We start from the raw sequence: 13,817 nt of genomic DNA, 5'->3' as shown, positions 1-13,817 counted from the left end.
CTCAAATGTATTTCTTTCTTTCTTTTTTTTTTTTTTTTAAGATTTTATTCATTTGAGGGGCACCTGGGTGGCTCAGTCGTTAAGTGTCTGCCTTCGGCTCAGGTCATAATCCCGGGACCCTGGGATCGAGCCCCGCGTCGGGCTCTCTGCTCCACAGGAAGCCTGCTTCTCCCTCTCTCTCTCCCTCTGCCTCTTCCCCTGCTCATGCTCCCTCTCTCTGTATCTCTGTGTCTCAGATGAATAAATAAAATCTTTAAAAAATAAAAATAGAAATAAAACACATGAGGGGGTCTTCTCCTCCTCACTATGTTAGTCTTACCACCTAGAATAGTGCCCGGCACATAAAAAGGGCTCAACAAATATTTGTTGAGTGAATAAATGAGAGTTGGATGAAAGAAAAAGCCTACTTTTAATTTTGACAGGAACTGGCAAAATGCCGTCTAGAAAGGTTGCCTTGACTTAACACCCCTGCCCATCGTATGAAATAGTGCTTTATGCAAAATCCCGATACTAGGTTTATTAGTGGTAGGAACTCTTCGTAGATGTGGGGAGTTATTCTCCATTGTTACATGTTGCAGGGTCACAAGAGGCTTCTTCCAATTTGTCATTTTATTTATTTTAATCTCTTAGTCTTCTTGAGGTAGGGTGTTTCGATAAAGGCCACGGACTCTGAACTAGACTGCTGGGTTCGGACACCAGCTTTGCCTCTTGCTAGTTGTATGAACCTGCAAGTCACTTAACTGTGCCTTCACTTCCTCATTTGTAAAGCGGGGATAATTATAAAACCTTAATGCATAGAGCTGTATTAAATGAATTGATATTTGTAAAGTGCTTGGAACAATGTCTGGCACGTGGTTAATACTATAAAGTGTTAGGTGGTATTATTTATAGCCCTGGGGTTTGATGTCTTATGAGGCTTTTCCTAACTTCCAAGGTTATAAAAATATTTTCCTGTTTTTCTCCTAATACTTTTATAGTCTTAATTCCATGCATTTAGATCTTTAACCCATCCGGACTTTATTTTAAGGTGTGAGATGGAGAGCTATCACTTTTTTTCTCCCAAATGAATAGCCAACTGTCTCAACCCAGCTTAGTGACTATGCCATTCTTTCTCCATTGACTTGAAATGCTACCATGTGAGTCTGTCTCTGGATCCCATATTCTCTTTCATTGCTCTGTTTCGTATTATTGCACCAATAACACAATTTTAATTATTGTAAGTTAATAAATTACCAGGTAAGACAAATGCCTGCTTTACTCTTTTTTTTTAATTTTTTTTATTGTTATGTTAATCCCCATACATTACATCATTAGTTTTAGATATAGTGTTCCATGATTCATTGTTTGTGCATAACACCCAGTGCTCCATGCAGAACGTGCCCTCCTCAATACCCATCACCAGGCTAACCCATCCTCCCACCCCCCTCCCCTCTAGAACCCTCAGTTTGTTTTTCAGAGTCCATCGTCTCTCATGGTTCTTCTGCCTGCTTTACTCTTATTTTTCAGAATTATCCTAGCTAAACTTGTGAGTTGATTCTTCCGATTGTTTGGAATCAAGTTCCCCCCAAAAAAGTCCCATTGTCATCCATTTACTTCTAAAGACTAGTCAAGTGCAGTAGTGAGGAGGGGGGAGGGGAAGAGTAGAACAAGGAGTTCGATCTGTAACTGGGAACCATCACTTGAGATAACTCACTACCTTTGGATCAGCCTCCCATTGCTATTTTGATACGGTGTTAAATTTATACACCATTTGCAGAGAAATGACGGCTTTATAATGATAGGTTTTCCCACCCATATATGGTGCATCTATTTCATTCTTTCTAGCCTTCTTTAGCATCCTTTTAAATTTTTTATATCAGTACCTTTTATTTTATTATTATTTTTTAAAGATTTTATTTATTTATTTGACAGAGAGAGACACAGCGAGAGAGGGAACACAAGCAGAGGGAGTGGGAAAGGGAGAAGCAGACTTCCTGCCGAGCAGGGAGCCCGATGCGGGGCTCGATCCCAGGACCCTGGGATCATGACCTGAGCTGAAGGCAGACGCTTAACGACTGAGCCACCCAGGCGCCCCTATATCAGTACTTTTTAATAGAGTAGATTTCATGCCATACAGACCACTACCTTTCAGTCCCAAAATCATTTTTTTAAAAAGATTTATTTATTTGACACAAAGCGAGAGAACACAAGGAGGGGGAGCAGCAGAAGGAGAGGGAGAAGCTGAGCAGGGAGCCCGATGTGGGGCTCCATCCCAGGACCCTGGGACCACGACCTGAGCCGAAGGCAGATGCTCAACCAACTGAGCCACCCAGGCATCCCCCAAAATCACTTTAGATATGTAGCAATGTGGATCTCATTACCTTCTGGTCATGACTCTTCGACTAAAGTGATTCATGAGTCTAAAAGAAATGTATGATCTAAAGCTTGAAAGGGATGAAGGGTGAGCCTAGAAGGTGGTGACAGAACTGAGGGCTTATGTTTGAACCTTTTTCTTAATAACTTATTTTCTTTAAATTCAATTAGGTAACATATAGTGTATAATTAGTTTCAGAGGTAGAGCTCAGTGATTCATCAGTTGCATGTAACACCCAGTGCTCATTCCATCACATGCCCTCCTTCATGCCCGTCACCCAGTTACCCCAGCCCTCCACCCCACCCCCTCCAGCAACCCTTAGTTTGTTCCCTATAGCTAAGAGTCTCCTATGGTTTGTCTCCCTCCCTGACTTCGTCTTATTTCCTATCAGGTAAGACATTTGGACCTTAAAGATGATCTCAGAAACTATCTCGTTGTGCATATTACTTTTTGTTGTGCAGAAAAGTGGAGGGAGAAGTGTGAAGTTAGTTCATTTGGGTGGGAAAGACAGGGGGAGAATGGGAAAAGACATGGAAGAAGGAGAAATACATTAGCTCCTTAAATCCCGAAATGTCAGGGACCCATCATCCTGCCCCCAGTCCAGTCCATTTTGCCCTAGAATAGCTCTTCTGCCTGGCCCCTCTTCTCCTCTTGACTAGTTTTATTTATTTATTTATTTTTAAAGATTTTATTTATTTATTTGAGACAGAGAGAATGAGAGAGAGAGAGCACATGAGAGGGGGGAGGGGCAGAGGGAGAAGCAGGCTCCTTGCTGAGCAGGGAGCCTGATGCGGGACTCGATCCAGGGACTCCAGGATCATGACCTGAGCCGAAGGCAGTCGCTTAACCAACTGAGCCACCCAGGCGCCCCTCTTGACTAGTTTTAGTCCAGACAACTTTGCCCCACTCTCTGCACCCTCCACATTGCCCAGAATTATCTTCCTGAAGGAGAAATCTCATCGTGCCAGTCTTTCGCTTAAAAAAAGCCAGTACTGGATCCAAGTGTCCTCCTCCAGGGAAGACCTCGGTCTTGTTTTCACCTGCTATACAGAATCCTTCACACTCTGTTCCAGTCCTCCTCCTCCACCTCATCTCTCCTGCGGTGGAACCCCACGAACACTTCTTCAGAAGAGGACGTACCTTGCCTTTATCTGTCTTTGCAACACCCTTTCTCAGCGTCTGCCCACCTTTCAGAAAGATTGTCCTCAAATGTCTCCTCTGGACAGCGTCACCTCCCTCCACCCCTGCCCCAGTCAAGCGCTGGTAGTCGCTTTGTCTTCTGAGTCATACTTCCATTATAGTATTCTTGGGATCATAATACCTGTTTCTGTGTCTCCTGAACTGTGCTAGGAAAGCAGGGGCCATGTGAATCCATTGTCCAGCACAGTGACTGGCACGAAATAGGCATGGATGCATGCATGGATGCATGGGTGCATGGATGTATGGATGGATGCATGCATGCATGGACGGATGCATGGATGCATGGATGCATGGATAGATGGATGGGTGCATGGATGCATGGATGCATGGACGGATGCATGGATGGAGGCATGGATGCTTGGATGGATACATGGATGGATGCTGGCTGTGATGCGAGTAGATGGAAGGGATGGGTAGTCCGAGAAACCAGGCAGAGTAACCCTGTGGAAGACGAAAGACAGACACCAGAGGGAGCTGACACACCACAATAAAGAGGCGAGGGAGGGCCAAAGAAGGCTGCGAGTACTGGGGTGAGCGGCGCGCCCCGAAGCACAGCATCACGCAACTGGAGCCGCTCACCCACGTGTGCCTCCCCTCATCCATCTTCCCAGACTGTGCCGGAGCTCCTTCCTCCGCCCCCACCGCCTCCCTCGCCTCCACTGCCACTGAGAAAGCAAACAAAGGGGAGGGGACCCCCGCGGCGTCCGGGGCGCAGGGAGCCAATCACGGGGCTCTCACCTCCCGGCAGGCGGGCGCCTTCGTTCCGGGGGGCCCAATCGGTTCCTACGGGGGCGCGGAGGGGCGGAGAGAGGGGCGGGCAGAGCGGGGACAGGGGACCGCGCGCGCCGGAGGGACCCCTCGGGAGCGGCGGGGCGGGGCCGCGGCGGGGCGGGCGCGGGGGCGGAGCCAATCACCGCGCGTGTCTGCGCCGAGAGGGCGGGCGGCGGCGCGGCGCGCGCGGTCCGGGCTGACGCATCTGGCCGCGGTTCCCCGGGATCGCAGGGGGGCCGGAGGGGCGGGGGAGAGGAGAAAGAGCGGAGGGCGCGCGTGCGCAGTGGCGCGGGGAGGAGCAGGGACCTGGCAGCAGGCTGGGAGGCTGCGAGCGAGCCGCGAACCGGGCGGGCGGCGGGCGGCGGGCGCGCGCACCATGGGGGAGAAACCGGGCACCAGGTAAGGGAGGTGGGGCCACGCGGCGGGACGTGGGCGGCGGCGCGGGGCGGGTGCCGGGACGGTCCCGGGACAAGGACACCGGGGGCCGGACGCCTGGGTCCCTAGGGGGCAGCCATCTGGGGCCGCACGCCTAGGTCCTCGAGGATAATGAGGGGGACGCATGCCAGGGCCCTTGCAGAAAGCGAGGGCTGAAGGGGATCGGGAAACCGGCGTCTGGGTTCTCGCAGGGATGTGGGGGCCGGACGACTGGGTTCTCCGGTGCAGGCTGCGATGCAGGGGCGGAGGAAGGAGGCGCAGGTGGCCGGCCCCGAGGGGTCGGGTATGGGAAGGCTGGGTGCCGGGAGGGGATTCTCCACCCACCCCCAGACTCGTGCCGAGCTGCGGGAGAGCCTCCTGTCCAGTACCCCACAGGCAGTCGGGCTGTCCCGAGGGCCAGGTGGCTCTGCTTCCAAACTTCTGCCTTCCCCCAGGTTGCTAGGAGCAACAGCCTCATCTTGGGGGAGCAGAGTGCGTGACGACCCTCCCCGCTTCTGGGCCTTACCCCTCTTCCCAGAGGTGAGGGGGGGCAGTATCTGCCCTGGGCACGCCATCCACTCCCCGGATGTTTTCTGTGCAATCGAGGCTCCTTCCTTCCACTGATACCCCGAGTTCTCTTTTTTGGTCTCTAGCAAAATCCACTTCCTGTTGTGGGCCAACACCCCCGAGGGGATAGTGGGTGAATGCCCGAGTCCCTGGGGAGCAGGAGCAAAAGAGGAAAAGATTGGGGCTGTATGCCTCTATCCAGACGGGATCAGGAATGGGGCCCTGGTCCCAAGACACCACTTGTGCTGCAAAACATTATCATTTCAGCCCCACAGCTCCCCACCCATAGAGGAGGAGAACCCAGGCTTCTGAGCACCAAGTTGAGTCATATCAGAGAGATGATCGGAGGGTGGACTGGTGTCCTGGATTAGGGCTTAAACACCCCCAGAGAAAGGGGAAGTCGCTGACTCGAGGGAGGCCCCCAGTTTCCGTTCTGTGGTTCAGGGAGGAGGATGGATGGACCAGAGGGGGGCTGTTGACTTGGCACAATTCCTGCCACCCCCATCTAATTCTGGGCCACAGGAAATGGAGAGCACATCTGCTGTCGCTGGCCCCCTCACTGGGCACCTCTGGGCACCCCCACACTCTGCCTCCTTGGCCAGCCTTAGCGTACAAGCAAGCGTACCTTGCTCCCTAGCGTCGCCTCCCAAGGGCAGGTGGCCCTGCAGGTGCTCCAGGGCCATTACCCCAAAACCACAGTCTGATGGCTTTCTCCCTAATAGGAGGAAACCCTGGGACAAAGAGGAAAACGAAGCGAAGGGGAGGGGGAGCTGGATGATGCCATAGCTGTCCGCCCCCAGGTTGGGTGCTTATTCTAGCTGCCACCATACCAGTGTCTACTCTCCTTTATTGGATGGGGATACCTGGGGGCCACCGTACCCTTTGCTTTATGGCCTTTGGACAGTCTGACCTTCTAGGAAGAAGTGGCAAGTGAAGTTGTTAGAGCAAAACTGGGGGGCGGGGGGTGCTGGAGGAAGGATGGGTCGGTCGGCAGGACTTCAGTTTCTACTAGCCGAGGACCTTTCCCAGGGATCGCTGCTGAGGCAGAGTGGATTGGGTTGAGGAAGGTCAGACCTGCAAGCGACCAGAGCATAGGAATCACCAGACACCTACTTAGGTTCTCAGCAGTGGGTAGAGTCCAGGCTTAGACTGTCTCAGCTCAGGGGAGCGAATCCCCTGCAATTCAACAAATTTCATGCCAATTGCAGAGACAGGAGAGTATAACGGTTTAGTGATGAAGAGCATGGGCTCAGAGCCAGAGTGCCTCTGTTCATCTGAGTCCCACCAGTTACACCCGCTGGGGCCTTAGGCTAAATCCTTCAGTCCCCGTGCCTCGGTTCCCTCACCTGTAGATTGGGAATGCTGGGTCGCTAAGAGTATTAAGTGAGATAACACACACGAAGCCCTTGAAACAGTGCGGAGCGTGGAGCATTCTCCCGACCGACGTCAGCCGGCATGATCGTCTCTCGTAGGGCCGGCGCCGTGCTGGGCGAGCCTAACTGAATACAGCTCACGGCCCGTGCCATCACACCACCAGTGAAACATAGGCTAGTGTGACAGGAACCCCCCCCAAAAAAGGAGTAACCGGGGTCCGGGCTGGGTCTGTTTTCTAAGGGTGGTGATACCTGAGCTTGGCCTTCAAAAACAAATAGGCTTTGAGGCTGCTGAGATCAGGGATGGGGACAGTTGGAGGTTCATGGAGTCGGGTCACCCTTGAGTAGTGCCTATAAGTAGAATCCATTTTAGGGGCCAAAGCCAGGGCCGTTGCCCTTCTGGGTAGTCCAGCTGTCTTTGGAGCTAGAGACGGGAGACAATGGAGAGAGGGTTCGGTCTTAGACAGAGGCTCCTACAACCTGCCCATTCGGACCCCCCTAGGGCAAGTGCTCTGGGAAGAGCCCGGGTGTTTCCTGTGGCAACCAGGGGCCATTGCCACAGGAGGAGGGGACCTAGTGAGGGTGGAAGGTGGGGGGGGGGGCACCACCGCTGCATTGGGAATGGGAATATCAAGGACCTGTGGTTGCCCTCCTTCTGGGAAGAAGTGGGAGGGGTAGAGTTGGCAAAACCCCAGAGCCTGCAGGCAGAGTCCCGGGTGAGCTCTGGTTTCTCGGGCTGGTGGGGGGGTCCCTGCCGCGTGGTCTGAGGGAGTGGGGTTTCCCCTTCTGTTTTATTAGGGTCTTCAAGAAGTCGAGCCCTAACTGCAAGGTGAGTCTCCCATGCTGCTTCTCCTCCCAGCCCTCTCTGGGCCCCTGCAAGGCCCAGCCTGCCCCTAGCCGATCCCCAACCCCTAGCTCCCCACTTCCTGTGACAGCTAAGAGCCGACTTCCTTCCCTCCTGAAGCCCCTTGCCACAAAGGCCGCTCAACCTGAGCCAGACACTGGGCTGGGTGGGCACAGGTCCGGGTCCCTAGGCAAGATGAAGGGGGAGGAGCCAGAAGCCCTAGGCTATACCCCTCTTGGGAGCCAGCCCAGGGTTCCTGGGCTGGGAACAGTCAGCAGCCCCCAGGCTGTGGCCTGTGTGTCCCAGAGCCCCTTGAGGGGAGCCAGTGAGACCACACCCTGTTCTCTAACTGGCTGGGGGTGGGGGGGCGCGAGTCCTCCCCAAGCCCTCTCCCCACCACCACCCCACCCCACCCCGCCCCACAGACACTCATACACACACTTGCCTGACTTGTGGGCAGAGGTGCGAAAAGCTTCAAGGGTGGGTAATCTGGGAAACCCCACCACTCTCCGCTTCTGACCCTGCTGGGAGGAACCCCGGGGCTACCCCAGCCTGGGAAAGACCAGGGGTGGGACAATCACTCTGAAGGGCTCTGATGCCCCGCACCCTCCTGCCCCATCTTCCATGTGCCCCTTCCGTATCCTCAGCTCACCGTGTACTTGGGCAAGCGGGACTTTGTAGACCACCTGGACAAAGTGGACCCCGTAGGTAAGTGTGCCCAGAAAGTACTGCTGAGGCCCCCAAGATGGGGAGAGGTTCCTGGGCCCAGGGATGGAGGCGAGGCCCTGACAGGAAGTGAACTCGTGTGTCCCTTTCCCAGATGGTGTGGTGCTCGTGGACCCTGACTACTTGAAGGACCGCAAAGGTACTGGCCTGAGTGTGGGGGGCGCCCAGGGGAGGTCAGGGTGGCCCAGTGGGGCGGGCTGGCACTGACACGGACCCCAGAGAGACAGAGGGCCAAGACAAAGAGGGAAGTCGGGTTCAGGCAGGTTGGATGCTGCTGGGGACTGGGGGGCTGGGGCCGGAGGGGCTCCTGACTGCCCCACCTTGCCCTCCCGCGCAGTGTTTGTGACCCTCACCTGCGCCTTCCGCTATGGCCGCGAGGACCTGGACGTGCTGGGCTTGTCCTTCCGCAAAGACCTGTTCATCGCCAACTACCAGGCCTTCCCCCCCGTACCCAACCCACCGCGGCCCCCCACCCGCCTGCAGGACCGGCTGTTGAGGAAGCTGGGCCGGCATGCCCACCCCTTCTTCTTCACAGTGAGGACGCCCCTCACCCTCTGCAGGGCAAGGGGTCTGGGACTGAGTTGGGGGAGGGGGGCTGAGGCACCTGTTCCGGGCAGATCTGGAAGCAACAGTGAGGAGGAAGCCCTAGACCACCCCCCCCCCCACCTGCAGGGTCACCCTTGTCTCTGCCTCCTCCCTGGGGCCCCTTCCTTCTTCCTCTCTCACCTCCCGGGACTTCTCCAGCCTCTTAGTGGGAATTGGGAGAAAGAGTTGGGGGCTCTCTGGAAGAACTGAAGCCTCTCCTTGCCTCCCCACAGATCCCCCAGAATCTGCCCTGCTCCGTCACCCTGCAGCCAGGCCCCGAGGACACGGGGAAGGTACAGCGGGAATGGGTCCGAGGGCTCAGGGGACAGAACGGGCTCCATTAGGAGCCTGGGACACACTGAGAGGGGGGCTGTCAGGGAGAAGCCAGATGGGACATGCCCCCAGTGGAAATATGGTTTATCTGTTCACGGGTGACTCTGGGCACTCACGGGTGAGTATAGGGGCTCACCTTGCGGACAGGACCGATGCTCTGCCAGGTACTGGGTCTTTGGGAGGCAGAGGACGAAGCCCCAGGCCCTGCACTGCTCACAGCAGACCACGATGGGGCAAGAGTCCCTGACGAAGGCGAGGGGAGAGGGAAGGAAGGGCGTGGGTGTCAGGGCCCTTGTGTAAGATGTGACCTTTTCTCCTCCCGAGGCCTGTGGAGTAGACTTTGAGATTCGAGCCTTCTGTGCGAAATCACTAGAAGAGAAAAGCCACAAAAGGTGAGGGAAGCAAGTTCCCCTGTGCTGTGACCGTCCCCCCCCACTCCCTGGAGCCCCAGGCCCAGGGAAGGCGGTGGTGGGGGTCCGGGTGTCTGAGGACCGGCCCCTCCCACCCCTCCTCCCCACCCCCAGGAACTCTGTGCGTCTGGTGATCCGAAAGGTGCAATTTGCCCCAGAGAAACCCGGCCCCCAGCCTTCAGCAGAAACCACACGCCACTTCCTCATGTCCGACCGGTCCTTGCACCTTGAGGCTTCCCTGGACAAGGAGGTGGGGCGCAGGAGGGTGACGCAGGTGTCCCCGTGCAGAGGGACCCTGGGGGGAGGGCTGAAGCCACCTGCCAGGACAGTGTTTTTAAAGAAGGCCGCCTCAGCTGGGCGTGGGCGTGGGCTTGGGTTTAGAGGGAGACCAAGCCTCCGGTCTGCGTGGGGGGAGGGGGGACGCTAATAATGGGACCAGGGCAAACAGATTGCGTTAACTTGACCCCCTCCCCTCGAAAGCTCTACTACCACGGGGAGCCCCTCAATGTCAACGTCCACGTCACCAACAACTCCACCAAGACCATCAAGAAGATCAAAGTCTCTGGTAGGAGGTGGGGGACAGAAGGGGTCTTGGGGGCGGGACTTGCTGCCCACGTGGCTCCTGGTGTGATCTCAGCCCAGGGACACCCCCCAGTGCGGGAGGCCACCCCAGAATGTGACACAGCCCCGGGGGGGGCAGCCTGCGCTCCCAGCACGCCGCTTGACCCCACCCCACCCACCCCACAGTGAGACAATATGCGGACATCTGCCTCTTCAGCACTGCCCAGTACAAGTGTCCTGTGGCTCAGATCGAACAAGAGTGAGTAACACAACAGCCCGGTGCCCACCTCGGGGCAGAGGAGCAGCCCTGGGTGAATGTGAGGCGGGCATTGACCCGTCCCCACCTCCAAGGGCATCCCTTGCACGGGCCGCTGACTCTGAGCTGCTCATTTTCTTGAGCGGCTTGTTACCTGGGGACCCAAACGGAGCCAGGCTAGCGGCGGGGCAGAAGCCGCTGGGGGCAGGAGCGAGCTCCTCACCGGCCCGCCCCCCCGAGCCTCGTTCTCCTGTCCCCGCTCCCCAGCGATCAGGTGTCCCCCAGCTCCACGTTCTGCAAGGTGTACACCATCACCCCGCTGCTCAGCGACAACCGGGAGAAGCGAGGTCTTGCCCTGGACGGGAAGCTCAAGCACGAGGACACCAACCTGGCTTCCAGCACCATGTGAGCGCGGGCTGGGTGGGGGCGTGGGGGGCTCTGTCCTAGGCGCCAGGGCACCATCGGGGCCAGAACGGACCAGAGATTCTAGAGGGGGAGGACAGACAGATCGACAGTGAAAGGCACAGCATGCCGAGTGACGAGTGTGGAGAAGAAGCGAGGCAGAGAAGGGAGGGGTGACCCGGGGGCGGGCAGCGTGTGTGCACTTTAAAGAGGCCGGCGGGGGAGGCACCCCCCGGGCCTGAGTTCTGAGGAGGGACCCAGAGTAAGTGGGCGACGCGGCCACACAAGGAGCGCTCCGGGTGGAGGGACCTGCAGGCGCAGAGGCGGCCCCGGCCCGGTCTCTGCGAGGACGCGTGGGAGCAAGACGGTGCCGGGCTGGCGGATCACAAGGACGACGGCCTCTACCACGAGACAGGAGAAGCCACAGGCGGGGTCCGTGCAGAGCGGTGCTGCGGGGTGCTGGGCCGTGAGGACAGCACAGCCTATGCTGCTGGAGGCCACTGCCCCGGGATGTGGTCCCCAGAACCTCATGGGAGCCCCAGGGCTGGGCCGTGGTCTAGCTCCCGCCTCGTTGCAGCGTGAAGGAGGGCGCCAACAAGGAGGTGCTGGGCATCCTGGTGTCCTACAGGGTCAAAGTGAAGCTGGTGGTGTCTCGCGGCGGGTGAGCGTGCGGGGCAACGTGGGGTGCGGGGGCCTCCTCCGGGTGCGGCGCTGTTGGCCCTTCATGCTGCCCCCCCCCGCAGGGACGTCTCTGTGGAGCTGCCTTTTGTTCTTATGCACCCCAAGCCGCACGACCACATCACCCTCCCCAGGCCCCAGACAGGTGAGTGCAGCACCCACCCCAAGCCCCCCGCGAGACGGTGTGAGGCCAGGCCAGGGGAGACAGGCTGGTGCGTCCAGCACCCACCCACCACCCCCTCTCCTCGCCTCAGCTGCTCCTGACACAGATGCCCCTGTGGACACCAACCTCATTGAATTTGATACCAAGTAAGAGACTCCTCCCCCGCCTCCGACCGTTGACCTCTGTGGGCAGAGACTCCTGCAGCCCCCGAATCTGCCCTCGCCCCCGGGCACGGAGGGCTGAAGCACCGAATGCCCACGGCGTAGCCTTCCTCCCGAGGCTGCGCCCAGTCCCGATGCTGCTCTTGACACCCCTGTGTCTGGGAGGGGAGCGGGGGGCCGGGATGAGGGTCTGGAGCCCACACCTCACCCCCCCTCTCCACCGTCAAGCTACGCCACGGACGATGACATCGTGTTCGAGGACTTCGCCCGGCTTCGGCTGAAGGGGATGAAGGACGAGGACTACGAGGACCAGTTCTGCTAGGAGGAGGGGGTGGGCGCTGCTGGGGGAGGGAGGGCCCCCGCCTCTCCACTCCGCAGCCGCCGGCCCCTCTTCTCCCCTCCCCCCCTTGCCAGTCGCCCCCAGACACGCACTGGACCCATCTCTTGTAGAACGTGGGCATTTCTCTTTGGACTCCAGCTGTGCCCCTCCCCAAACCCCCCTGAGGGTGGCAAGCTGTGTTCAAACCTAAATTTTGCGAGGGGGTTGCTGAAAAGACAGTAGGGAAACTGGGGAGAAGGAACCCCCGCATTCAACCTCACACCAACAGCTTCCCTTTCCTTCGAGAGGAGACCCTCTTCTGGGGGGGGGGGGGCAAGGCCACTTCTTTGTTTCTGAGCATAAAGAAGAAATTAAACCTTTTAATAGGCAGGAGTGTCTGTGTCTTCTGTGCGGGGCTGAAGGGGCAGACGGGTGCCCATCCGGGACCGTCCTCTGGGGGCTGAGCACCCAGCCAGCCAGCTCGCCGGGCCCAAAGGTGGTCAATCAATGTCCCAACCACTGGGCTGTCGTGCGCTCCAAGGTAAACAGTGGAACTTGATGTGCTCGGTCCAAGCTCCAGGGTAGAGTTTGGGTAAAGCCACAGTCCGCTGACGCATTTACGGGGGAAACAGCCACTCACTTCCCCGTAGGCCGGCCGGCTCTTCCCTCTCGCCGCGGACACACATGACCGGGTGGTGACCTGCTGTGGCCGGACGCTCGGCTTGGTGGGAGCCCGGCGGCGGCCCTCCTGGGACAGAAGCCACGCGATGTTCCGTGGGGCCACAGGGAGTCACGCCTGTACGGGCAAGTCCCAGAAGCAAGGTCCCACCGCGGCTTCTCGGGCGTTCACCAGGCACTCCCGGACACTGGGCTACGGGGTGGGAGCGACCCTCCACGGACCCGGCTCGCCCCCCTCCCCGCACTCCCACTCCTGTCACCCAGATTTCGTCTCCTGCGTCTCGTAAGGCTCATTCGTTCCCTCCATGAGCAGCCCGCCCTGGAGTCCCTATCATGTGCCGGGCATCGTGGAGGGACATCGCGGTGACCAAAGCCACCGTTAAATCATTCCCTAGTGACCTCATGACGGTATCTGTGCTCCAAAGGAGAAGTCCAGGGGCGAGGAGAACGCATGTCAGGGAGTGCTGACCTAGGCTGGGGTTTGGGGAAGATGTCCCCGGAGGGAGGGACCTTGGAGCAGAGAACTGGCAGATGAGGAACGGGTTGGAACCTTCTGGGTGATGGCAGCACCGCGTGTGGAGGCAGGAACGGGGCAGAGACAGCAAGGCAAAGTAGTTCCAGATGGGGCAGAGGGGGCCTTCGGTCTCTGGCGCCTGACATCTAATTAGACCGCTGTTTACCCACGGATTTAAGTGCTGCCAAAATGCCAGGGACCTTGCTTGCCCCTACCCCACACAACCTGGTCTTTGCCACACGGACGAACTGCCGGTATCCTTCTGATTCCCGTGAGCCTGCTCCTTGACGGCTGAGCTCTCGGCCCACGGAGCTCAGCAGGTTTTCAGGTGAATCAGAACCGCCCCCCCCCCCGCCCCCGCCGAGGAGGGGGCAAGATAAAGACACACCGTCCCAGGCTCTACCTTCCTGGATTCTGATCCAGCAGGTCCCAGGAAGAATCCACGCATCTGGATCTTGAATTAGCACACAATTTGAGAAACGATGTCTTTTTTTTTTTTTAGCTTTTCA

General features: G+C 57.6%; 1 protein-coding gene across 2 annotated transcripts; it reads left to right on the top strand.

Annotated features, from left to right (window-relative positions):
• Positions 1–4,538: 4,538 nt before the first annotated feature.
• ARRB2 (arrestin beta 2) lies at positions 4,539–12,499 on the top strand. Of its 2 annotated transcripts, XM_032432104.1 has the most exons (16): positions 4,543–4,723; positions 5,194–5,278; positions 7,477–7,507; positions 8,170–8,230; positions 8,343–8,387; positions 8,586–8,782; positions 9,067–9,126; positions 9,491–9,558; positions 9,691–9,826; positions 10,057–10,141; positions 10,324–10,396; positions 10,661–10,798; positions 11,373–11,456; positions 11,539–11,618; positions 11,728–11,782; positions 12,026–12,499. In XM_032432104.1, the coding sequence occupies exons 9-16, from the start codon at positions 9,782–9,784 to the stop codon at positions 12,117–12,119; spliced, it is 654 nt and encodes a 217-aa protein (XP_032287995.1). In that variant the 5' UTR covers positions 4,543–4,723; positions 5,194–5,278; positions 7,477–7,507; positions 8,170–8,230; positions 8,343–8,387; positions 8,586–8,782; positions 9,067–9,126; positions 9,491–9,558; positions 9,691–9,781; the 3' UTR covers positions 12,120–12,499. The 2 variants fall into 2 exon arrangements, with proteins under 2 accessions (XP_032287994.1, XP_032287995.1); XM_032432103.1 differs by lacking the exon at positions 5,194–5,278 and having other exon boundaries at positions 4,539–4,723.
• Positions 12,500–13,817: the final 1,318 nt, after the last annotated feature.

This window comes from Phoca vitulina, unplaced genomic scaffold (assembly GCF_004348235.1).
Source record: "Phoca vitulina isolate PV1807 unplaced genomic scaffold, GSC_HSeal_1.0 scaffold47, whole genome shotgun sequence".
Lineage (NCBI taxonomy): Eukaryota > Metazoa > Chordata > Mammalia > Carnivora > Phocidae > Phoca > Phoca vitulina.
The sequence above is the reverse complement of the archived record's forward strand: the minus strand, read 5'-3'. Positions and strand labels throughout refer to the sequence as shown.